Raw genomic sequence first — 20,294 nt, 5'->3', positions numbered from 1 at the left:
TTGTTGATTTTAGCCATTCTGACTGGTGTGAGGTGATATCTCATTGTATCTACACATTTAATGCAATTCCTATCAAAGTACCATCCACCTTTTTCAAAGAAATGGAACAAATAATTCTAAAATTTATAAGGAAACCTGTATCTTGAGACTAATGTGCGTTGTGGCCCTTTATTGTGGTGTGTTTCGATCTCTGCTCAGGGCATGGCGCCCATCTGTCTGGCGCAAATGCGGAGCCTAGAGGAGAGGGAGGGTGTCTCATTCTGTCATGGCAGGAAAAGTGAAAACAGCACTTTATTACTTTCTGTACTTCACCAAATATGATTGAAGGAGCTCTAAGGATATTATTTTTGACTTTTTTAGAAACTATTAATGCAGTTTCAAATCTGCAGAAAAGTTGCAAAGCGCTCCCGCATGTCCTCTGCCCGGATTCCCGTGCTTTGCTCTCTCCCTGTCTTTTATACACGTGTGGATTCATTTTTCCTGACCTGACCTCTCCCGGGGTGGCCCCGTGGTTGTCCCTCCGCCAGCCGTGGGATTTGCAGCCACCCCTCATCCCTGGAGCAGCAGACGCCGTCAGTGTGATTTTATTAACAACGTGAAAGAGCACGTGTTTGTGTTCCTCTATTTCAGATGAGAAACAACTTCAGACATTATTTCCTCGAGCCTCCGCAGCTGAAATTACTGTATGACGTTCTCACGTGGGTAGTGACTCAGGTGGCGATAAGCTACACAGTCGTGCCATTCGTCCTTCTTTCTGTAAAACCTTCGTTCATGTTCTACAGGTAAGTGTCACTCTTGCCGAGACGCGGTGGGAATCGCCTTGTTGCAAAAAGCGAGGTCTCTGCTCCGGGGGGGCGGCGGGGAGAAATAGCACCGCAGCCTTGCTTTCCGTAGCCTTTTCCTCATAAACCCGCAAGTGCCAAGCTTCCGATAGAATGATTCCCACCCCTCAGCCCTCAGAGGAATCTCAGCGGGGCGAGCCCACCTCGGATCTCTCAGAGGTTTAACAGGAAGGTGTGGCTGTTCTTTTTACACTTGGACGTTAACTAGACTTACCACGGTGATCGTTTTGCAACATGCACATACATCAAGTCATTGCATTGTACACCCAGGACTAATACAATGTCATAGGTCACCTGTACCCCCGGTAAGGACAGCGACTTCGGGCTGGATGCGCTCAGCCCTGCTCTCTGCCCGGGGTCCAGGTGTAGGAGTTCATGTGTGCAAGCAGAGGCTCACGTGGCACTGGGGATATTCTGGGAGCGGAAGCAAGATAGATCTTGTGATGGTCACGAGTGAGTCCTGAAGAGTCTGTGCACCAGCAGTTCAGGCTGCCAGACCGTTAACCATGAAAAGGAAAGGATAGGAGAACTTAAGATGAACGATAGAGAATATGACAGAGCAGTTTTAAAAAAGAGAAAAAAAATGTAGCTTATTCCTTACGAGGAATTGTTCTCTTAATTGCTGTAGTCAAAAGAAAAAAGAAAAAAGAATCACTTCTATTTCATGAATTTTTCCCTTCTTACCCTTTTATGTTTCTTACCCTTTTATGGTTCACATATGTTTTATGTCTTCTCTGTATTAGAGAAATTCTTGTATTGAATTCCCTGTCTTATGTTCTCTTCTCTCCCTCGCCCACCAGATCCCACTCTGGCTGTGTTAGTGATATCTTTGAGATCAAAAATTCTGCCTCTCGTAGAGTCTCCATTACCCTAGCGTTCAGAACGACGGCACAGGGCATGTGGTCAGAAATTACTGCCGTTAATTATGGCAATGCTCGTACAGAAAGACCTCATGTATCTCCAGCTGAAATTCCCCTTTCACAAATTTGTCCCGTATATTTACATGTGTTTGAGCAGTTGGTTTGCTTTTCTGTCCCAGGAATAATACTTCCGGTAATATCTGGAATATCATAGCCTTTCTTTACCATGTGACGGCAGCCGTCAAGTGGCAATCTCCTCCCTTACTCACATCGCGGGGTTGGGGGTGGGGGGGTGGGGTCTGTAACTTAATTAGGGACCAGGCACAGCCCCAGAGGCCAGAGCATTCAGGTCCCCACGAGCTCTGCCTTCTCTTTGTTCACTCGCTGTGTTCTGTGTTCGCTTCTGTGGATTTGAGAGATGATTTTCAGGTCGCTGCAGCTGCTAATAAGTACCTTTTTGCTTTTGTTCTGTGTAGCCATGGACTTAGGACCCTTGCAGAGGAACGTAACACGATCCCTCACAGCGTGCTTTTAAGTGGCTTGGGTTTATAGGGGCTTTATAAACACGCACTGGCCCAGCTGGAGTGTCCCCTGGGGACGGGCCGCGAGGGGCTGGAGTGCACAGGAAGCCGGTGGACGTGCACGTGGGACGCGGGGCCGTGACATTTCCGCCCGGATGCTGTTGCTAAGGATTCATTCTGAGAATGTAACGAAGTAAACTGTGCTTTTCCTTTCAGCTCCTGGTACTACTGCCTCCACGTCGCTGGCGTCTTAGTATTATTGCTGTTGCCGGTGAACAAGACTCAGAGAGGAAAGCCCACACATGGAAATGTGCCGCTGTCGCCATCCGAAAAGTGTGACGACAGAGGAAATTCTTTGGAACAGAATAGTTTTTCCACAACAAACAATGTTTGCAATCAGAATCAAGAAATAGCCTCTAGACATTCATCATTAAAGCAATGAAGGGGAAACACTCTGATGGCTATTTTGTCTCTGTTAACAGAAACCAACCTTAGCACCTTCTCAAGGGGTTTGTGTTTGTTTGCAAAGGGATAATGTGGGGGGCGAATGGGACGGAGTGAGATGGGGAATTTCCCATTGGCCGGAGTGGGAGTGGCGTGAACAACCCCTCCCATGCCATGTCCCTGTGGGCCACGCCTTATCTAAAAATAGTTCCATTATTCCAGTGGGCACTCAGGACCTCAGCAGGTGTCCGTAGGGTCATACGTGTGCCCTGTTGCTGAATGTATGTTGCGTATCCCAAGGCACTGAAGAGGTGGAAAACAAACGTGTCGATCTGGGTGATTGAGAGAAGTTACCTTTTCCAAATGAATGTCTTGCCTTAAACCCTCTATTTCTTAAAATATTGTTCCTAAATGGTATTTTCAAGTGTAATATTGTGAGAACACTATTTCAATATTTGATGTCATGTTCTGTAAAGGAATTCTGGAGGAATTTGGAACAGGATATTTAAGATTGTGGACACTTTAAAAATGCAATAAACATCTCAGTATTTGAAGGGTTTTCTTAAAGTATCTCAAATGACCACAGTACGTAGCGAAACCGTCAACAGCGACGGAGCCAAATTATGGGCAGCTTACTGTCCTGGAGAGTTTAATTACTTTGTGTCAGTCCAAGCCCATCAAGGGAGAATTTCTTCAACATAATTAAAGGTTGGTAATGCAATATTTTAAGCTTATTTTCTTTAAAAAAAAAAAAAGAAAGAAAGAAAGAAAGAGGGAGAGAAAGAAAAGAAAACTGAGCAAGAGAAGATGGCGGAGGAAGGAAGGAAGGCATGAGTGAAGGAAGCCCCCCGGCGACCGGGGCGGGAGGTGGCGACAGGCTGGGACAGGGCACAGGTGCTCCGCAGAAGAGCTCTCCCTCTTTCTTTCTCTGAGTTCTTTGTGAGTCTGTGAAGACATAAACGTGTAAATGACTTTTTAATATGTTGGACTTTAAGTGAAACTTAGCACACGTAAATTATATAGAATTATGGAGGGATTGTGAAAATAGCCTTGGTAGATTGCATGAGGGTGGTGAAGGAAAAATCACGGAGTAAGGTGACTATCTGTCTAACCACTTCCTTGTCCTTGACAGCATAACTCGGAATCGGGTAAGTCTTAGGGAAATGAAAGCTTACAGTCATTGGGTCTGAGCCTCATTTTTAGAGACTAAAAGAAATTAGTTTCCAAACTCTTATTAAATTCTCACATTAAAATTTTGCTGTTAACTCTCTTTAATGAGTTTTAGATTCTCAAAGTAGAAAAATGTGCTTTTCTCCACAATTAACCTCCCCTCCGGTTACTAGATGTCTCCTTTAATCCCGCAGTCTTGGGGTGTGAGGCCGCCTGGCATGAGGGCTTCGGCGAACGTGGTAAATCCCGGGGTCACGGGCTGGGAGAGAGGAGGTGGGCAGGGTCTTCTTACCCCGCCTTCATTTGACCAGTCTTTTATTGGACTTCACCTTTATTTGGCCAGTTTATTTTCTTTTTGCCTTAAATTTTTAATGAAATGTAAATTGTCTCTTTCTGGTGAGTCTGGTGAGTCTTTTTTTTTTTTTTTTTTAACTTTGTCATAAATAAGTTTGCATATGAAGTTATGGCAGAACAACTCTCTGGCTTAAGCCGTGTAGTTTTTCTTTCAAAGGAGAAAGAAACAGCAAATGTACTTGGGACTTTTAAGATCTTAATCAGCAAAAATATTGGTGTATCTTTGTAGAACGTTAGAAATATCCTAGTCTTCGATTACATAAAATGTTTTTATTTTTCTAAAGGAAAATTTTTTCCACCTGCTGAGGTTAGCCATGCCCCATTACTTCCCAGAAAAGGATGGAGAGCTAAAGAGATTTTCTCTGTTTTTCCCATGCATTGAAATTAGGCTGGCTGTGTAATGTGAGAGATCAGAAAAGAATAATCGTGGAAAGTATCTGCCCCCAAAAGGTCTCCTCAGTTTAATTAATGCTGCAGAGAATCTGATCACTATTAAAAAAAAAAAAACAAAAGTAAACAAATTTAGAGTATCCAGGACAAGTCTAGGCATGTCATAAGTGAAAACAAGAAAGCTCAATAAAACTTTTTTTCAGCCCATCTGGCCATTATAAATAATCCCTGTTTATTTCTACTACCTATGTCATTTCTCAGCCTGTAAACCTAAAATCATGGTTACCTGTTTGTTGCTCGGCGAATGTACTCCTAGAGCCGTCATGCAGACAGCAAGATGGCTAAGAATTCTCCAGTTGCTTTGAAGATGATATATTATCTGTACAGTTTGACTGACTTTCATCCCCTTGGATCAGCTAAGTGTTTTGTTGTTGTTTTGTGTTTTGTGTGAAAGGGGTTTTGGATAGCTTTTCTCTAATCTTGGAGAAATTCTAATCATGAGTGTGTCATCCAGAAGAAAAACTAAAGAAATAATTCCAATTCTCAGCTTGACTTTTCTGCTCGAGAAGAAACTCTTTGTGCTCTATGAAACGAATCTGCTCGGAGTGTGGTAAGGGTTACCGTTTCACTTCTGCTTATAGCAGGAGATTTGAAAACTGGCCTGTCTCCACGTACTGTTAAGGATAAAGGGAGTCATTGTACTGTATGTTTCTTCTTTTTTAATCAACAGAAGAAGATTCAGTACATGTTTCTCTCGTTTCTCCACTCTTCAGTTGTCTTGAAACCACTCCAGAGATGATCAGTGACCATCATACTTACACTCTTGGTTCATTATTATACTACTCAGGGAAAAAAAAATTGAGCAAATATAATTATTCTTCCCTCAGATTCATTTTCTTGAAACAGTTGCAGTTAATTTGATGTATCTCAGTGATCACCATTTTATAAGTCATTTGTTCTCAGTTTTGAAAATAAGCATTTTTCTTGGGACTCAGGGTAATTGGGGAAATTTACTTGACTTCTCAAATGTCCAGCCTAATCGGGAAGGTTTATTTGGCTTCCACAGTGTCCAGGCACCACCATATTTTTGGTTAAAGAGTATTTTTGTCATTGACCCCCACCATGTGTGACATTTCCACAGTTCCCTGTTTTCAGAAAAATGAACAAAGGACGGTTCTAGACAGTGAAGCTAACCTCACTGAAGCTCTGATTGTCCTGGGAAGAGACCAGGTTGCTCATCTGGCTCTGTTATTAATACGTTCAGATTTGGGCAAGTCACCTGTCCTCTAGAAGGAAGTTCCTTAATAAGTTAAAGGATCAGTTCCAAAAGTGTACGACCAGCTGTGTTTGTAATGAGTGGGGACCATTAGCAGGTTCTGTAAGAGTCGTGGGCAAAGGCGGATTCGTTGTCAGAACAGTTGTGGTCATTTACTTTTATTTCTTAAGCTCAAAACCCTGACTTTTCCAAGGTTTTCTTGGCAACAGAGGAAAACCTTCCAATCCGTTAAATCAGAAGGCATGGCAGCACCCATTTCCACTGAGTATAGCCCTTAAAGTGAATCTTTGGTGATGAAATAGTCTCCATTAAAGGAAACATGTTTTCCTTGTGCTTTCTCTGCTTGGTTGGTTGCTTGTGCTGTAGGTGAAATTGAAGGTGTTAGAAAATATTAGTACAAACCACCAAGTTTACTGGGCAGGGTTTAACTTCTGTAACTTCTCAAATATAATTTCATGCAGAGATCATTAAGGCACATTCAATTTAGTTACCCATTTTAAACTACAAAAGAAATTACATTAAAATCTTGCCATTAAAATAATTACAAAACTTGTGCTTTTTTTTAATTCAAGGACTAGATTACATTTAGGACCAAAAAAATCATCCTATTTAAGATTCATCCCTTGTAAATTTTAATATGTGTACTCACGGACAGCTCTGGGCATTTATACTTTTGTGTTCCCTTGCTATAAACTTCAAAATTGTTAGATAATTGACTGTAAGAGTTCTACATTATAACTGAAAGAAAAAAGTGGAGAGAATAATTGTTTCGGAATGGTGCCTGTTACTGTGTCAAGGAAGGATTTGTCCGGAATTTTGAATATAAACCAGTATTTTATGGAGTTTTATTCAACCAGCAGTTGTCCATCCTGGCTGAAATTGAGTACATCAGATTTAACATAGGTGCGGAGTTCTACATAACACTGTGAAATGTAATCTTAACTGCCCTCAAGTACCTTATTAAACACTTACTCTGAACCTGGTGTACATTTAATGAATGGCTTATGATTTCTACAAGATCCTGAGATGCAGAAAGTTCTGCTTTCCGCAGCCATCCTTGTAAAAGTGGGTCTGTATCAGTGCACGCTCCTGGTGCGCCAGGAAAAGGTTTGCTAAGTCACACCAGAACTTTGGGTTTAAAAGATCAGCCTGTTGAGGGCCTGCACCGTGCGTCTCTGCAGCCCTGTGTGGTCAAGTCAATTTGTAGCAACTCTCCTTACAGAAGAAAATTTAAAATGAAATTTTCCACGTTGGTGTTTTGTAGGAATGCTCTTAAAATCAACGACCAAGCTGCTTTTTGAGGCTCTTGTTGTACAGAGGGTGCAGCCAGTGACATTTTAATCGGTGGGCTGCTTATTAATGTTTTTATATGTTTTCAAGTAATATTTATTTTAATAGATTTTTATTATGGAAACCCCAGTAAACAACTGACAAGCTCTATAGGTCATTGATTGGGAAGACTTTCTGGAATGGAACCTGAAGACACACTTACATGCTGACTAGTTTGTCTCGCCTTTTAAACTAACTATACGCATCTTGTTGTAGTAAAGCTTTTATAAAGCAAAAACAGAACAACCCCAAGACTATATAGTTCTATAAAGAATGATATAAAGGTCCATGCAAAGTCACGGTGTAAAGCTTACTCAATGGTGCAAAGCCACCCCTCCACTCCTGGTTTATCAGATTTTACTACTGTAAGAAGAAGTGGAAATATAATGAAAACCTGAAAGATACAGAGCAACAGCAGCAGAATGACTAACCATTTTCCTAATAACACGTTTGAGATGGAAAAAGTGACGGGCTGCCTTTGGCGGGAGTAGTAAATGACTGTATCCTGCCCTGTCTCTATTTTGGGGTAACTTCTTTGAGAAATTAATTTGGTAATATCCCTTTTTGTCCTTGCCTGCTAAAGGACAAACACATGAGAAGAGTTTGACAGACTTTATAAAATAGGCCTCTTCCCAATTTGAAGTAGTTTTGGTTCTGTAGCTGCAGATTTTGTCCACAAAGTAGATCTTCCCCTGACTTTTGGTCACAAGGAAAAAGGAATCCAACATCCCGCCTAGATATGTCCCAAGCCAGTTTCCATCTCTGTCCCCTGGGCGCGACCGCCTCTCCGAACCAGGAGGGTACCTTATAAAACAATAGGGATGAAAGTAAAACCTAATTCAGGTGACCCAAAAAGAAACCCTTCCGCATGCAGAGTGAGACGGCGTGAGCTCCTTCCTGCCTGCCCTCTGAGAGCCCTGTCGTGGTCTCTGCCCAGGAGGACTGGGACAGTCTCCCCAGCACGAGGAGGGCCCCGGTTCCCAGGTCCCGCAGCCGGCCTTGACCGCGCCCATCGGCCCTCCCGGGTGAGACCAGCACGTGGTGTTCTGTGCTTCTTTGTTGTCATTATTGCAAAATATTTTTTTAAAGAAGTGTTATTTTTCAACAGACCCATAAATTAGCACTTGTTGTATGGTTCTCAGTTTAAACCAGCCCCGTGTCCATTAGCCGGTGACGTGATGGTTTCCTGACCGCTCGTTTCCAAGCCGTGTCCTCAGCGCCGCGCTGTGGGCTTATTGCTGGGTTTTAAAGATGTTTTTAACTTACATATAAATGTTCTTTTCTAATCTGTGTTTCTTTAAAGATGATTAAAACTGTAGTTTAAAAATACGTGTGTGTGCGTGTGTGTTTCCTAATTCCAGAGGCTTTAAATTCTGTCTGTAGGACTGTATACTGGGCCTGTCCCATCATGAGAGGTGAGATGCTCTGTTTTTACTAAAGGATTCTTCAATATGATAATTTTCTAAGGCGTTGTTGACTCTTTAACTGCTTAAAAATTATTTAAAACAAACTGTAGTCACATTGTAAGCACTTTGGGAGGCAATTCAAACAACCTCAAATTAGGGGCGCCTGGCTGGCTCAGTCGATAGAAGGTGGGACTCTTGATCTCAGGGTCATGAGTTCAAGCCCCACATTGGGCATAGAACTTACTTTAAAAAACAAAACCAGGGGCACCTGGGTGGCTCAGTGGGTTAAAGCCTCTGCCTTCGGCTCTGGTCGTGATCCCGTGGTCCTGGGATTGAGCCCAGCATCATGCTCTCTTTCTGCTCAGGAGGGAGCCTGCTTCCCTTCCTCTCTCTCTGCCTGCCTCTCTGCCTACTTGTGATCTTTGTCTCTCAAATAAATAAATAAAATCTTTAAAACAAACAAGAAACAAAACCAGGGCGCCTGGGTGGCTCAGTTGGTTAAGTGGCTGCTTTGGGCTTAGGTCATGATCCTGGAGTCTTGGGATCGAGTCCCGCATCAGGCTCCCTGCTCAGCAGGTCTGCTTCTCCTTCTGACCTTCCCCCTCCCATGCTCGCTCTCTCTTTCTCTCTCTCTCTCCCAAATAAATAAAATCTTAAATAAAAATAAAAAACCAAACCAAACCCTTACACCCATATATGGTATCTATAGCAGAGCACAAGGAGTCCGCCCCATGAGGTTCCAGTGCCATGATTCCAACCTGGAATGTGTTTCCAGAGGCTCTTCTGGACTCTGCCATGACTGTTGTGGAGGAAACCTCTGGTAATGTGGACCGTTGTACAAAGATGCTAGGCTGAACACGTCCAAGACAATCCCATCTTGGTGCTTTCTCGCTGGAAGACCTTAGACTGTGATGGCAGTTTTAATGACCCCATTTTGAGATTCAGGGCTGTGCTGAAATTGGGCCATGACCGAGAGCGGTAGGGACGCAGCAGCCAGATGCCTGCCAGCCCATCCGTTCCCCGTGTTTATCCTGACAAGCGTGACAGCGTGGGTCACTGAATTGACTTCACGGTATGGAAGACCCCCTATTTCATATAGATGGACATCGTAGTGTATTTTATCTTTTTCTTTGAGCTGTTCATTCCACAATTCTTTAATGACTTCCCACCCACGTGCTGGTAGCTACAAAATAAACCACTGGCCTTGGCTTCAGGAAGCTAATCAATGATCACTACAGAGTACAGTAAGTGCTTTATTCCAGGCGTGCACAAAGGGCCTTTGGAATCGGGAGGGGGCGGGGGGGGGGGGGCGGGGGGGGGGGGGATCACGGGGCAAAGCGGGCTCTCGGCTCTCGGTTTGTGAGGAAGCCTGCTGCTGGCTGGCAGCGCGCTGGGAGGGGCTCTGATGCGAGGAAGAAGAAAAGCGCAGGTCAGGAATGTCACAGTGTTGCACACAAATAGGGGAAAGAGCAGTTTAGACCCACTGTGTGCCAACTGTCCAACAATAACGTATCTTCCCTCCAATCAGAAAAAGGCATAATGGGAAAAATGGAATTTAGACAAAATAAAAAAACTTTGGAAAATATTTCAAGTGTATAGTCCACTACAGAGCAGCTCGGATCAAACAGGTGCTTCCACCACAGTAGATTCAAATGTGCCTTTTTTTCCCCTTTTTTTAATAAAAAGCACATCGCCCGTAAGGCCAGCATCCCTTTCCCTCCTCCCTGTCTCGGAAGTAACAACTGTGTCCGTACAAACCTCTTTTGGTCAGCTTTTCATTTGGTTGCCTTTCTTTTAAACTTAGCTGTGTGACTTTAAAAATAATTTTGTGTTCTGTTCCGTGTAGCTGCTCTAGGGGTCTCTAGCAAGATGGCCTGGTTGGCTCAGGCTGCTCCTAGGGCCAGATGCCAGCTCAGACTGGTAATGTCATTAAAATATGGCCGTTCTCCCTCCCGGTCAAGTCTTTTCTATTTTCCTATGACGTGTCTTTTATTTTTCAAATATGCTTTTTTGTGCTTGTGTGATCTCTTCGTGTCCCGCCCTTCAGAGCAATACCAATGGTGTCCATTAGCACAGGCTGAGACCCACGGTCTGGAGGAAGGCAGGTCCTGCTCTGCCGGCCAGGGCGGAATGGGGCGCCCTGCGTCCAGTAGGGGGATGCCGTCACTGGTGCCATCGCTTCTGACAGGGCGAGTGTGAGATCCTAAGATCTGAGCTGAAGTGCTGGATATTCATACCATCAATGGGAAAGGCAGCTGCCCAGCACCCAGAGACCGAGAGCTGGTAACATGAGGTCCCCTCCGCTGGCCAAGGGGCCACCAATCCCTCAAGAAAGCTGAGTTCCTGTTGGTCACAACTTTTAAATTTGTGAGTCATCCATCTGAGGAAGAATGTTATAAACACTGCCTTAGATTTGAGCTTCTCCCATCCAAGAAGACAAAACAGCCCCCCCAAAACCCCCCAAAACAGACAAGTACTGGAAAACCATCCTACAATCTGTAGCCTGTACAATAAGCTGCTTAAAAGAGAAGTCAACACAGGCCCTCTGCTTCCCTACTCGACCCCAGCCCTCCACCGAACACCACATCAGGTCATTTTTGACCTCTGTTGCTGAATTGTGGTGCTTGGTTTCCTTGTTTATGTCATGTGCCCTTTGCAGCATTTGGCTCTGACGACCACTGCCTTCTTGAGATCTTGTCTCTGCTTCTGCTAACGTGTCCTTTGCTTCTCCTGCTGCCTCTGGGGGATCACTGTCTGCAGAACCGTCACGCCGGATTCCCCGTCCGCATGCCTATCCGTTCTACTTCCTCAGTGTCCATCCTGCCCTCCACACCTAAAAATCACAGGCATCCCAAATTTAGGACAGCAAACTCATCATCTAGTTTCATCACCCAGAACCTGTGATTGCTCTCGGAGTGACTGCCTCATGAGCTCTCGTGAATAGCTCTCTGGTTACCCGGGTCAGAAACCCGTGTACTGGGGCGCCTGGGTGGCTCAGTGGGTTAAGCCTCTGCCTTCGGCTCAGGTCATGATCTCAGGGTCCTGGGATCGAGCCCCACATCGGGCTCTCTGCTCAGCAGGGAGCCTTCCCCCTCTCTCTGCCTGCCTCTCTGCCTGCTTGTGATCTCTGTCAAATAAATAAAATCTTTTTAAAAAAAAAAAAAGAAGAAGAAGAAAGAAAGAAAGAAGGAAGGAAGGAAGGAAGGAAGGAAACCCGTGGACTACACTTAGCCTGAAATTTATGTCAAAATCCTAACCCCAGGGTAAGGGTGTGAGGAGGTGGGGCCTCTGCGAGGGGCTAGGGTCATGGGTGTGGGGCCCTCAAAATGGGATTCGTGCCCTTGTAAAAGAGAACTCAGAGAGCGACCTTCCTGCTTCCACCGTGGCGGGCACAGTGTAAACGTGGGCGGACTGCAACCTCCACGAGGGCCTCTCACCCAAACCTGACCAAGCTGGCACTCTGATCTTAGACTTCCAACCTACCGAACTGTGAAAAATAAGTTTCCGTCTGTTATAAGCCACCCAGTCTATGGTTCTTTGTTAAAAAGCCTGAGCGGACTAAGGTGCTTCCTTTTATTATGCTCCGGTCACGATGGAGAATTATACTTCCTGCAGTCTCTCTCTCCTGCCTCCCAGCCTTTGTATCTGCTGTTCCTTCACCCAGAATTCTCCTCCATACCACATCCCCCCCGACCTTTCCCGCCTAGCTAACGCTGGGCTCATCGTCAGGATACGGCCTCCTCACTGTCGCTAGTCAGGGAACGTTCGATGAGCTTATACTATGTGCCAGGAATAATGATGAATGCTGACCATTCAAACATGACCTACTTCTCTCTGGGGCCGAGACAGGAGCCTGGCCCTGCCTTAAGCCAACCCCCTGGGCTCTTTGTGCTAGAATTGAAACGTTCTTTCAGTCATTAGATGCATAAAGTTGTCAAAAAGGAAGTTCTCTCCTGCCAACGTTAATTCAAGAGAAAAACAGCGAGCACATCGCAATGGAGAGGTGTTCTGGGAAATAACCTGACCGGTACAACTCAAAACTGTCAAGGTCATCAAAAATAAGGTCTATGAGGGGCGCCTGGGTAGCTCAATGGGTTAAAGCCTCTGCCTTCGACTCAGGTCGTGATCCCAGGGTTCTGAGATCGAGCCCCGCATCGGGCTCTCTGCTCAGTGGGGAGCCTGCTTTCTCTTCTCTCTCTGCCTGCTTCTCTGCCTATTTGTGATCTCTGTCTGTCAAATAAATAAATAAAATCTTAAAAAAAAAAAAAAGAAAGAAACTTTAAAGAGCAAAAGACTGTTTCTTTGTTTTGTTTTTTAAAAATAATATCTAAGAAATTGTCACTGTCAAGGGAACCCAAGGAGACGTAACGACTAAATAGGCACTAGATCCTACTTGGGGTTCTGCAAAGGCCATTAGGCTAAAAGAAAGACTAAGGAAATCTGAATAAAGTGTGGGCTGTAGTCAGTCATGTATCAGCGCTGGTTAAAGTTATAACAAATGTACCATCTAAGGTAAGATTCTAGCATTTTGGGAAGGAGAGCCTCGGTGGGATAACTGCTCAAGCACCCAACTCTTAGCTTCTGCTCAGGTCTTGGTCTCCAGGTCTGATTCTGGGTCGTGGGATCAAGCCTGTGTTGGAGCTGAGCGTGGGGTCTGCTTAGAGTTTCTCTCTCCTCCTCCCTCTGCCTCTCTGCTCCATGCACACTCTCCATGTGTCTCTCAGTAAAGAAATAAATCCTTGGGGCGCCTGGGTGGCTCAGTGGGTTAAGCCACTGCCTTCGGCTCAGGTCATGATCTCAGAGTCCTGGGATCGAGTCCCGCATTGGGCTCTCTGCTCAGCAGAGAGCCTGCTTCCCTCTCTCTCTCTCTGGCTGCCTCTCCATCTACTTGTGATTTCTCTCTGTCAAATTAATAAATAAAATCTTAAAAAGAAAGAAAGAAAGAAAGAAATCCTTAAAAAAAAAACCTGGGGAACATGGGGTATGTTTACCACAGTTTCTGTAAATCTAAAACTATTCTAAAAGAAAAAGCATATGTATCTCTATCCATTTATAGGTAGATAGATTTCAGGGATTTAGCACATACAATTACCAACACACCACACTTCGTTGTTGTTGCTGCCGCACACAATATGGAATTCATCAGAATCCCTGTGCTTTTAAAGAACAGCGCTCTAACTGTAGCGATCCTCCAGTCCTGATTCCAGACCAGGGGCTAAGCAAGTAAGGGAAATGACTAAGACCGTGGACTGAGGTCCTGGGATCAGCACCCAGTGCTGCCAGGACAGATGGAGCCTGTGTAGGGGAGGCGGGGTGAGGGTGGGGAGATGGAAGCTGGAGGGGTGGCTGAGAACACAGTGTTTGAAATGGAAACTTCTGGTGGATGACTAGGTCTGAAGCATGCCAGCTGGTGGCCTGACTTAGAACAGCGACAAGATTGTCCCTGGAAGGCAGGTCAGGGACCCAGGAGGCAGGAGTGCTGGCAGGTTCTTCTGTAAAGATGTTGAAATCATCAGGGATTGTGCCCCGGAAAGCATGATGCTAACCAGGTTCCAGTATTTTCTAGTGGGGAGTGACCCAGGTGTCGGCAGCAAGGGGGGACAGCGAGTCTACTGTTTTAGGAAGGAAGCAGGGGAAATTTTTTGCATGTGACAATGAGAAGGAAGCAGGGGATCTTCCTCACCTCCAGGCCCAGTGATGAGAGCGGGAAACCAGCTAACAGTTAAGGGTTCTGCAAGGAAAGGTATGACCCCAGGAGAGATCTGGGTTTTCATCAGAGCGAACACAGAAGGGAAGTAGTTGAGGAGGCATGGGGTATTTTGCTAACAAAGTGACATAAATTCCTGGGACAGTGGCAGGTTTGGGGGAGTGGGGAGGTGTGGAAGAGAAGCAGTACAGAGCTGCATGGGGTTGCCAGGCTTCCACGTTGAATACTGAGGAAAAGAGACGATCTGGAAAACAAATATATTGAAATGCTATGCTCTAGACAAAAGAAACTTCCACGCAGTCACTGTGGCAGCGTGAAGTCTGGATGGCTTAGCCATGTGTACAGGACTTTCCACCAAAAGGCACCGCCATCATAGACTAAAAACACGTATTCACACTGGTTTATGGGTCCAAATTCCTAATGGAACAAAACGTCAGGAGCACATGATTATCAGAATAAAATTCCGTAGTTCTCCATCGTTAGTCAGTTTCTCCCTGAGCGAACTGATTCAGAAAGTCAGATGAGAGTCATTCGGGCTGTTTCCTTATATTGGATGTATTTTGAATGATCCTCTTGTCTACTTTTCTGTTATTCTTGATAAAAGCTAATCAAAGTTTTTATTAATTTTATCTGTTTATGGCCTACCTGTGCCCCTGAAGGAAAATTACTTTCAGGAAAAGCCTGTGCCCCAGTATAAAGGAAGAAAAGTCCATGTGACTTACTCATTACCGCCTCAAACACATATACAAATGTACCGTATTTTCTGTTTTTGTGGGTCGGAGTGGGGCTCAGCGAACATGCAGCTTACTTGATCTGCATATTAACTGCATCCTTAATTTCTCTTTCTGGGACACCTGCATGGCCTAGTCAGTTAAGTGTCTGCCTTGGGCTCAGGTCATGATCTCGGGGTCCTGGGATGGAGCCCCGAGTCAGGCTTCCTGTTCAGCGGAGGAGTCTGCTTCTCCTCTTCCTTCTGCCTCCCACTCCCCCTGCTTGTGCGCGCTCTCTATCAAATAAACAAAATCTTTAAAAAAAAAAAAAAAAAGAATTTAAAAAAGTCTTTCTTTCCTTCTTCCTGTTGTCTTTTTAAGTCAGTCTCTTAGGTTGGCCACGTGAAAATGTGTCTGGCCTTGTTTGACTTAAGTAGAGGTGCAAACAACTAAAAATCAGTCTTTTTCTGGTGGAATGATAATTAACTCTGTTATAACTTTCTTTCCTCCAGCTCTCTCACTCTGTCTGTCTCTCCCTCTCTCTCCCCACCCCAGCTGAGCACAGGGTTTTAGATTCCTTCTCTTTCTGGTGCCATCCAGGGTGAAGAAACTTCCTTCTCTGTGTGTGTGTGTGTGTGTGTGTGTGTGTTTAATGCAGAAGGAACATACTAATTAAACTGGTCAGGGAGGACACTGGCATAGATACCTTGAGAAGTGCTAGCAATGCCATCATCAATTAAGGATGAAATGACATCCCTGTTCCCCTGCTGCTTTCCAGTGATAGACTTTAAAGGAATAACTTGGGTCAATAAAATTTTTGCTTCAAATCTGTTCAAAAAGTTAGAGAATTCTATGTGGTGAGATTAGGGGAGATACCTCTTCGAATTTTTTGTGTTTTACCCATTTTTCATAATGAACATATGTTCCTTTTTATAATCAGAGGAAAGCTGTTTCAAAAGCAAGATAGTGTATAATTTCTTAAGATTTCTTTCTTTCTTTTTTTTTTTTTTGAAAGATTTTATTTATCTGGGATCATGACCTGAGCCGAAAGACAGATGCTTAACCATCTGAGCCACCCAAGTGCCTCAAGATTTCTTTTTAAAAAAGATTTTTATTCATTTATTTCTTTTAAAGAGAGAGGGAGAGAGAGAGACCATGAGACTGAGTAGGAGGAGGAGCAGAAGGGGGAGGGAGGAGAGAGACAAGCAGACTCCTCACTGAGCTCAGAGCCCGAGGAGGGCTTGATCCCAGGACCCTAAGATCATGACCCGAGTGGAAACCACGAGTCAGATATTTAACTGACTGAGCCACCCAGGAGCTCCATAACTTTTTAAGATTTCTATGGAAAATCTGATATGCAAGAAAATTGAAGCCATGTGAGGAGCTTGGACTGCTGAAGCCCTCATCCCAATATGCTGATATTGTTAAAAAGATGAAAGGGTGATTAAAATTACAGTGTCGATGGGGAGAGCGGTGAGGGATGGAAAGCTAACTCCTAGTTTTCCCGCCACATAATAGCACATGACAAGTAGAAAAGCCAGACTCCTGGAGTGATTTAAGCGTTTCTGCTGAAGCAAGAAAGCCCTTAGGATGGGTTTGCCAGAAAGATTTAGGCAAGCTGTAAACCGCAAAAAGACCAAGGAAAGTGGAAAGAGAGAGATGTTTGGAAGAAAGCTGAAGAGAAGGCATTTCACTTCTATTTTGCAACAGTTACATTGGGACAAGATAGGAGTGTTAGAGTCCTTGAGTCTGAAAGGGATAAACAGCATTTGGCACAAGTTAGGGAATATTCATTATCAAAATAGACAGAATTTCCTAAAGGTCCCCCTTATGTTGGTGGAAGAGAATGAGCCGCAGTGGGATTATAAAGTCACTTTCTTGTTCCTCGGGGCTGCACCTGTAAATGCTCGCAGCCCACTTCTTGCTTCCCACCCCTGGATGAAATTTCCAGTAGGGCTCATCATTTCATGACTTTTCGTATCTAGTCACTTTTAGTCAGTAAAAGTTTTCATTTTGGCTATTAAATGTTTGGCGTGGTGGAGCACTGAAGCCCTTCCTCAAGCCTCCTCCCTCCCCAGGTCAGACCTGCCGTGGCGGGGGAGCCCTCCCTGGGGAAGCTTCGCTCCTCCGTTGCTTCTCTTTCCTCCCACTCTGCCATCCTTGGAATCTGACCCTCCTCACCTTCCTCTCCTCCTCCATCAAAATGTGGGCTGGAGCAAAGCCTGTTTCCAGTAGCTTCTTTCCAGGCAGTTATCTGGCCTGTTTGTTTGTTTGTTTTTGTTTTTAATTACTCCTCAAAGAAGAGCTTGTACTCGGAGTATCTTCGGGGATTTTCATTTGGGGAGAGGAGGAGGGGAGGACTTCACGCAGCAGAGGCAATTGTCTTTTCAACATCTGGGACTGACTGTCCCACTTCTAGAAGGGGATTTGCAAGGCTCTTAAATGAGAACTCCCCAGAGAGGGGCTTGGGATCAGCTTCCTGCCCCACCTCCCCTGTCTTGCTTTCTGCTGTATATTCCAGCTTCCCCCAGGAAAAGCTTTCTGGTGTGCGGACTCACTGTCACTCTGCATGGCTCACATGTAGTGGGCCAGAGCTCAGCTGACACCGGAGCCCCTGGCCTTGCTGTGGAGGGACAGTTGCACTAACCAGGCAGTGCTGCTGCACTTGCAAAAATTATGGGGTGCAGGGGTTGGAGGGAATGATGTGAGGAGGGATTATCCTGGGGGCAGCTCCTCTCATAGTGGTGTCCCCCAGGCGAAGGCATGCAAGGATTGTAGAACCCCATCTCCCTAAGCCATCATTTCATTAGCCAACACACTTCTGCGAGCCCATCAGTGCATTTTGACCCAATCCATGTTTTCTTTTGTGTCCACACACTCATCAAGAAAACCTGTCAACTGCCTTGCTCACTACTCAGGCGGTTCTTTATGTTGAGAGTGCAGGCTGCCGGTGTGGGGCTACGGATCTCTATGAAGCCACAAATTCCAATTCCCATGCCAATTTCACAACCAGTGGTCACTAAAACAGCACCTGCTGTCCTGTGTGGGGCCGTCAAAAGTTATTTGACATAAAAATAGTATGTTCATTTTGAAATCACTGATTTAGTTAGGCCCAGTGGGACTCAAACCCAAGTCCGAGAATGGTATGTCATTGGAGTCAGCTGGGGAGCTATTTTTAAATCCCTACCCGAGGTCTTAGTTTATATGATGGCGCGTGAATGGTTCTGATGTGCCAAGGTTGGGGACCATTGAAAAGTATTTCCCAGTGGATCAATCTGGCAACTCCTGGAAAAAGCCAATGAGGAGTCATGGCTCCAATAGACGTTGGCGAGACATGCACAAGACAAGGAGGCGTTACCCCTGGATCATACAACAGGATGGTAGATAGTGTGGTTTCTTCCTTATTGGCTTACTGAGGCCAGACCCGGTTCCAAACAGGGTAAAGGAGTGGCTGTGGAAGAAGGATGGAGTGAAGCTCATAGTGTGGGGAAGACAGGTAAACAGGGTAAATATGCTTTAACACAAGCTCTCCGGGTACCTGTAGGCGTTACACAGTAAGAAGGTGGATACAGTAGATGGACTGGCCAGATCTGCTGGAGGTCATCCAGGAAGCTACACAAAATTGGGGACCACTGCAATTGCATCCCTTGGAATCAGCTGGGCAAGAGACAGGGCAGAACTTCTAGGGGTGGAAACAACATTGGGAAAGAACAGAGATGAGACCGAATATGGCCCAATGTTCCATGAACTGTAAATGCTTGCCATTTACAAGCATTTGGGGGTGGGGACAGGATAGGAGGAGCTCAATGGCCAGAGCGATGGGATGGCAGGAAGTCTGGCAAGGGGCCAGCTCCTTAGGAGGACTGCATGCTAAGTACTTTCTGGGAATTTATTCTATGGAAATGGAAGGCTGCTGAGAAATTTAATCAAAGAAGTGTCCCGAGGGAGCAATCTCCTGTTGAACCAGTGAGTGGGGCACCAGCAGATACAGGGAGGGGGCTGGGGGCTCTGAGGATAATCCTGGTGGGAGTTTCTGCAGCCATTGGATCTGAGTTGATGAAGTGGCTGATGGGATGACCTTGGGGAGGTCGGGGGTGGGGGGTGATGGGGGCTGAGCCATATGAAATGACTTCCCAGTTCCGCTCTTGGTGGATGGGGCAGCAGCCCGTTCCCAGACTGGAGCAGTACAGGAGGAGGATCACACTGGGTCACTGGGTGCGGACCGGGAAGACTCTAGAAACAAGCAGTTGAAGAGAAGTGGAATCTGAGAGCAGCGGCCAGGGAAATGGGAGCGGAAATAGGAGAACGAGAGTCACAGACACCCAGGAAGCTGAACCTGTCCAGGAGGGAGCCTTGAAAGGAGTCCACAGTAGGACCCGAGCTGAAAGCTCTCAATTGCTTTCGGCCTCAGGCAAGCCCAGGTACCTTCCGCAGAGACCCTGGGCGGCCAAGCCGGCAGGGGGAGGTGGGCTCAAGGAAAGACCAGGGTGGATGTAACCCCCCGGCGCTCGGGCAGGGCGGACACCTGGCTTCCGGGTTCCGGAGGAGAGACTCTGGCCGGCTTTAGTTTGCAATGTATTAGCAATGTTTCCTGAAGCTATAATTGGGTTTATTTCTCTGCCTAAATTTTGATAACAGTGGTGAATAGGGACTATAAATTATCATAAAAGGAGTGACACTGACAAGGAAGAAAATCTTGCCCCGGGTACTTGTCAAAAATACACCCATTTGGAGGTCAGAAGGAGGGGGAGGAGGGCTACCGAGTCCGGGGATCCGCCGACCTGCCTGCCCCACACCCACCTCGCCCGCCGGCTCCCCGGGGCCTGCCGGCTCCCCGGCCCTTCAGGCTCCCCGGCCCTCCGGGGGCGTGGCCACCTGCAGCCCCGCCCCGCCGCCCGCGGCCACGTGACCTGTCAGTTTGCGGAGAGGGACGAAAATGGCCGCCGGGTTTGGTGAGGGCGAAGCGCTGGAAGCCGCCGCCTCTCCCATTCCCGTCTTCTGACGGCGCCTGCGGCAGAGCAGACCCTTTCCGTCCGAGCTGTGGGGCGCGGGCCTCAGGCCGGGCTGTGAGACGGTCAGTGCGATGGTCGGCTCCGCGGCAGGACGGGCAGAGGAGGTGGGGGCCAGGCCCGCGGGGAGGGGGCGAGGCCCGGCGCGGCGGGCCCGCGGCCTGGTGGGGGCGGGGGGGCGAGGCCGGGTGTAGCAGGGCCGCGGCCGGCGGAGGAGGGGGCGAGGCCGGGTGTAGCAGGGCCGCGGCCGGCGGAGGAGGGGGCGAGGCCGGGTGT

General features: G+C 46.3%; 2 protein-coding genes across 12 annotated transcripts in view; both read left to right on the top strand.

Annotated features, from left to right (window-relative positions):
- The window catches only part of MBOAT2 (membrane bound O-acyltransferase domain containing 2), a 120,369-nt gene extending 111,854 nt beyond the window's left edge, over positions 1 to 8,515 (top strand). For both annotated transcript variants that reach the window (XM_059405121.1, XM_059405120.1), the window contains 2 exons: positions 631 to 782; positions 2,440 to 8,515. In XM_059405121.1, coding sequence (XP_059261104.1) covers positions 631 to 782; positions 2,440 to 2,665 — 378 coding nt within the window. In that variant the 3' untranslated portion in view covers positions 2,666 to 8,515. The remainder of the gene's footprint in view (positions 1 to 630; positions 783 to 2,439) is intronic.
- Positions 8,516 to 19,905: 11,390 nt separating this feature from the next.
- The window catches only part of KIDINS220 (kinase D interacting substrate 220), a 94,580-nt gene continuing 94,191 nt past the window's right edge, over positions 19,906 to 20,294 (top strand). For 9 of the 10 annotated variants that reach the window (XM_059405118.1, XM_059405115.1, XM_059405110.1 and 6 more), the window contains exon 1: positions 19,906 to 20,083. The gene's annotated coding sequence lies outside the window, so the exon portion shown is untranslated. Of the gene's footprint in view, positions 20,126 to 20,294 lie in introns of all 10 variants that reach the window. The other variant, XM_059405109.1, reaches the window with a different exon arrangement.

This window comes from Mustela nigripes, chromosome 7 (genome assembly GCF_022355385.1).
Source record: "Mustela nigripes isolate SB6536 chromosome 7, MUSNIG.SB6536, whole genome shotgun sequence".
Classification (NCBI taxonomy): domain Eukaryota; kingdom Metazoa; phylum Chordata; class Mammalia; order Carnivora; family Mustelidae; genus Mustela; species Mustela nigripes.
Note: the sequence above shows the minus strand (reverse complement) of the source record. Positions and strands in the feature narration are given on the sequence as shown.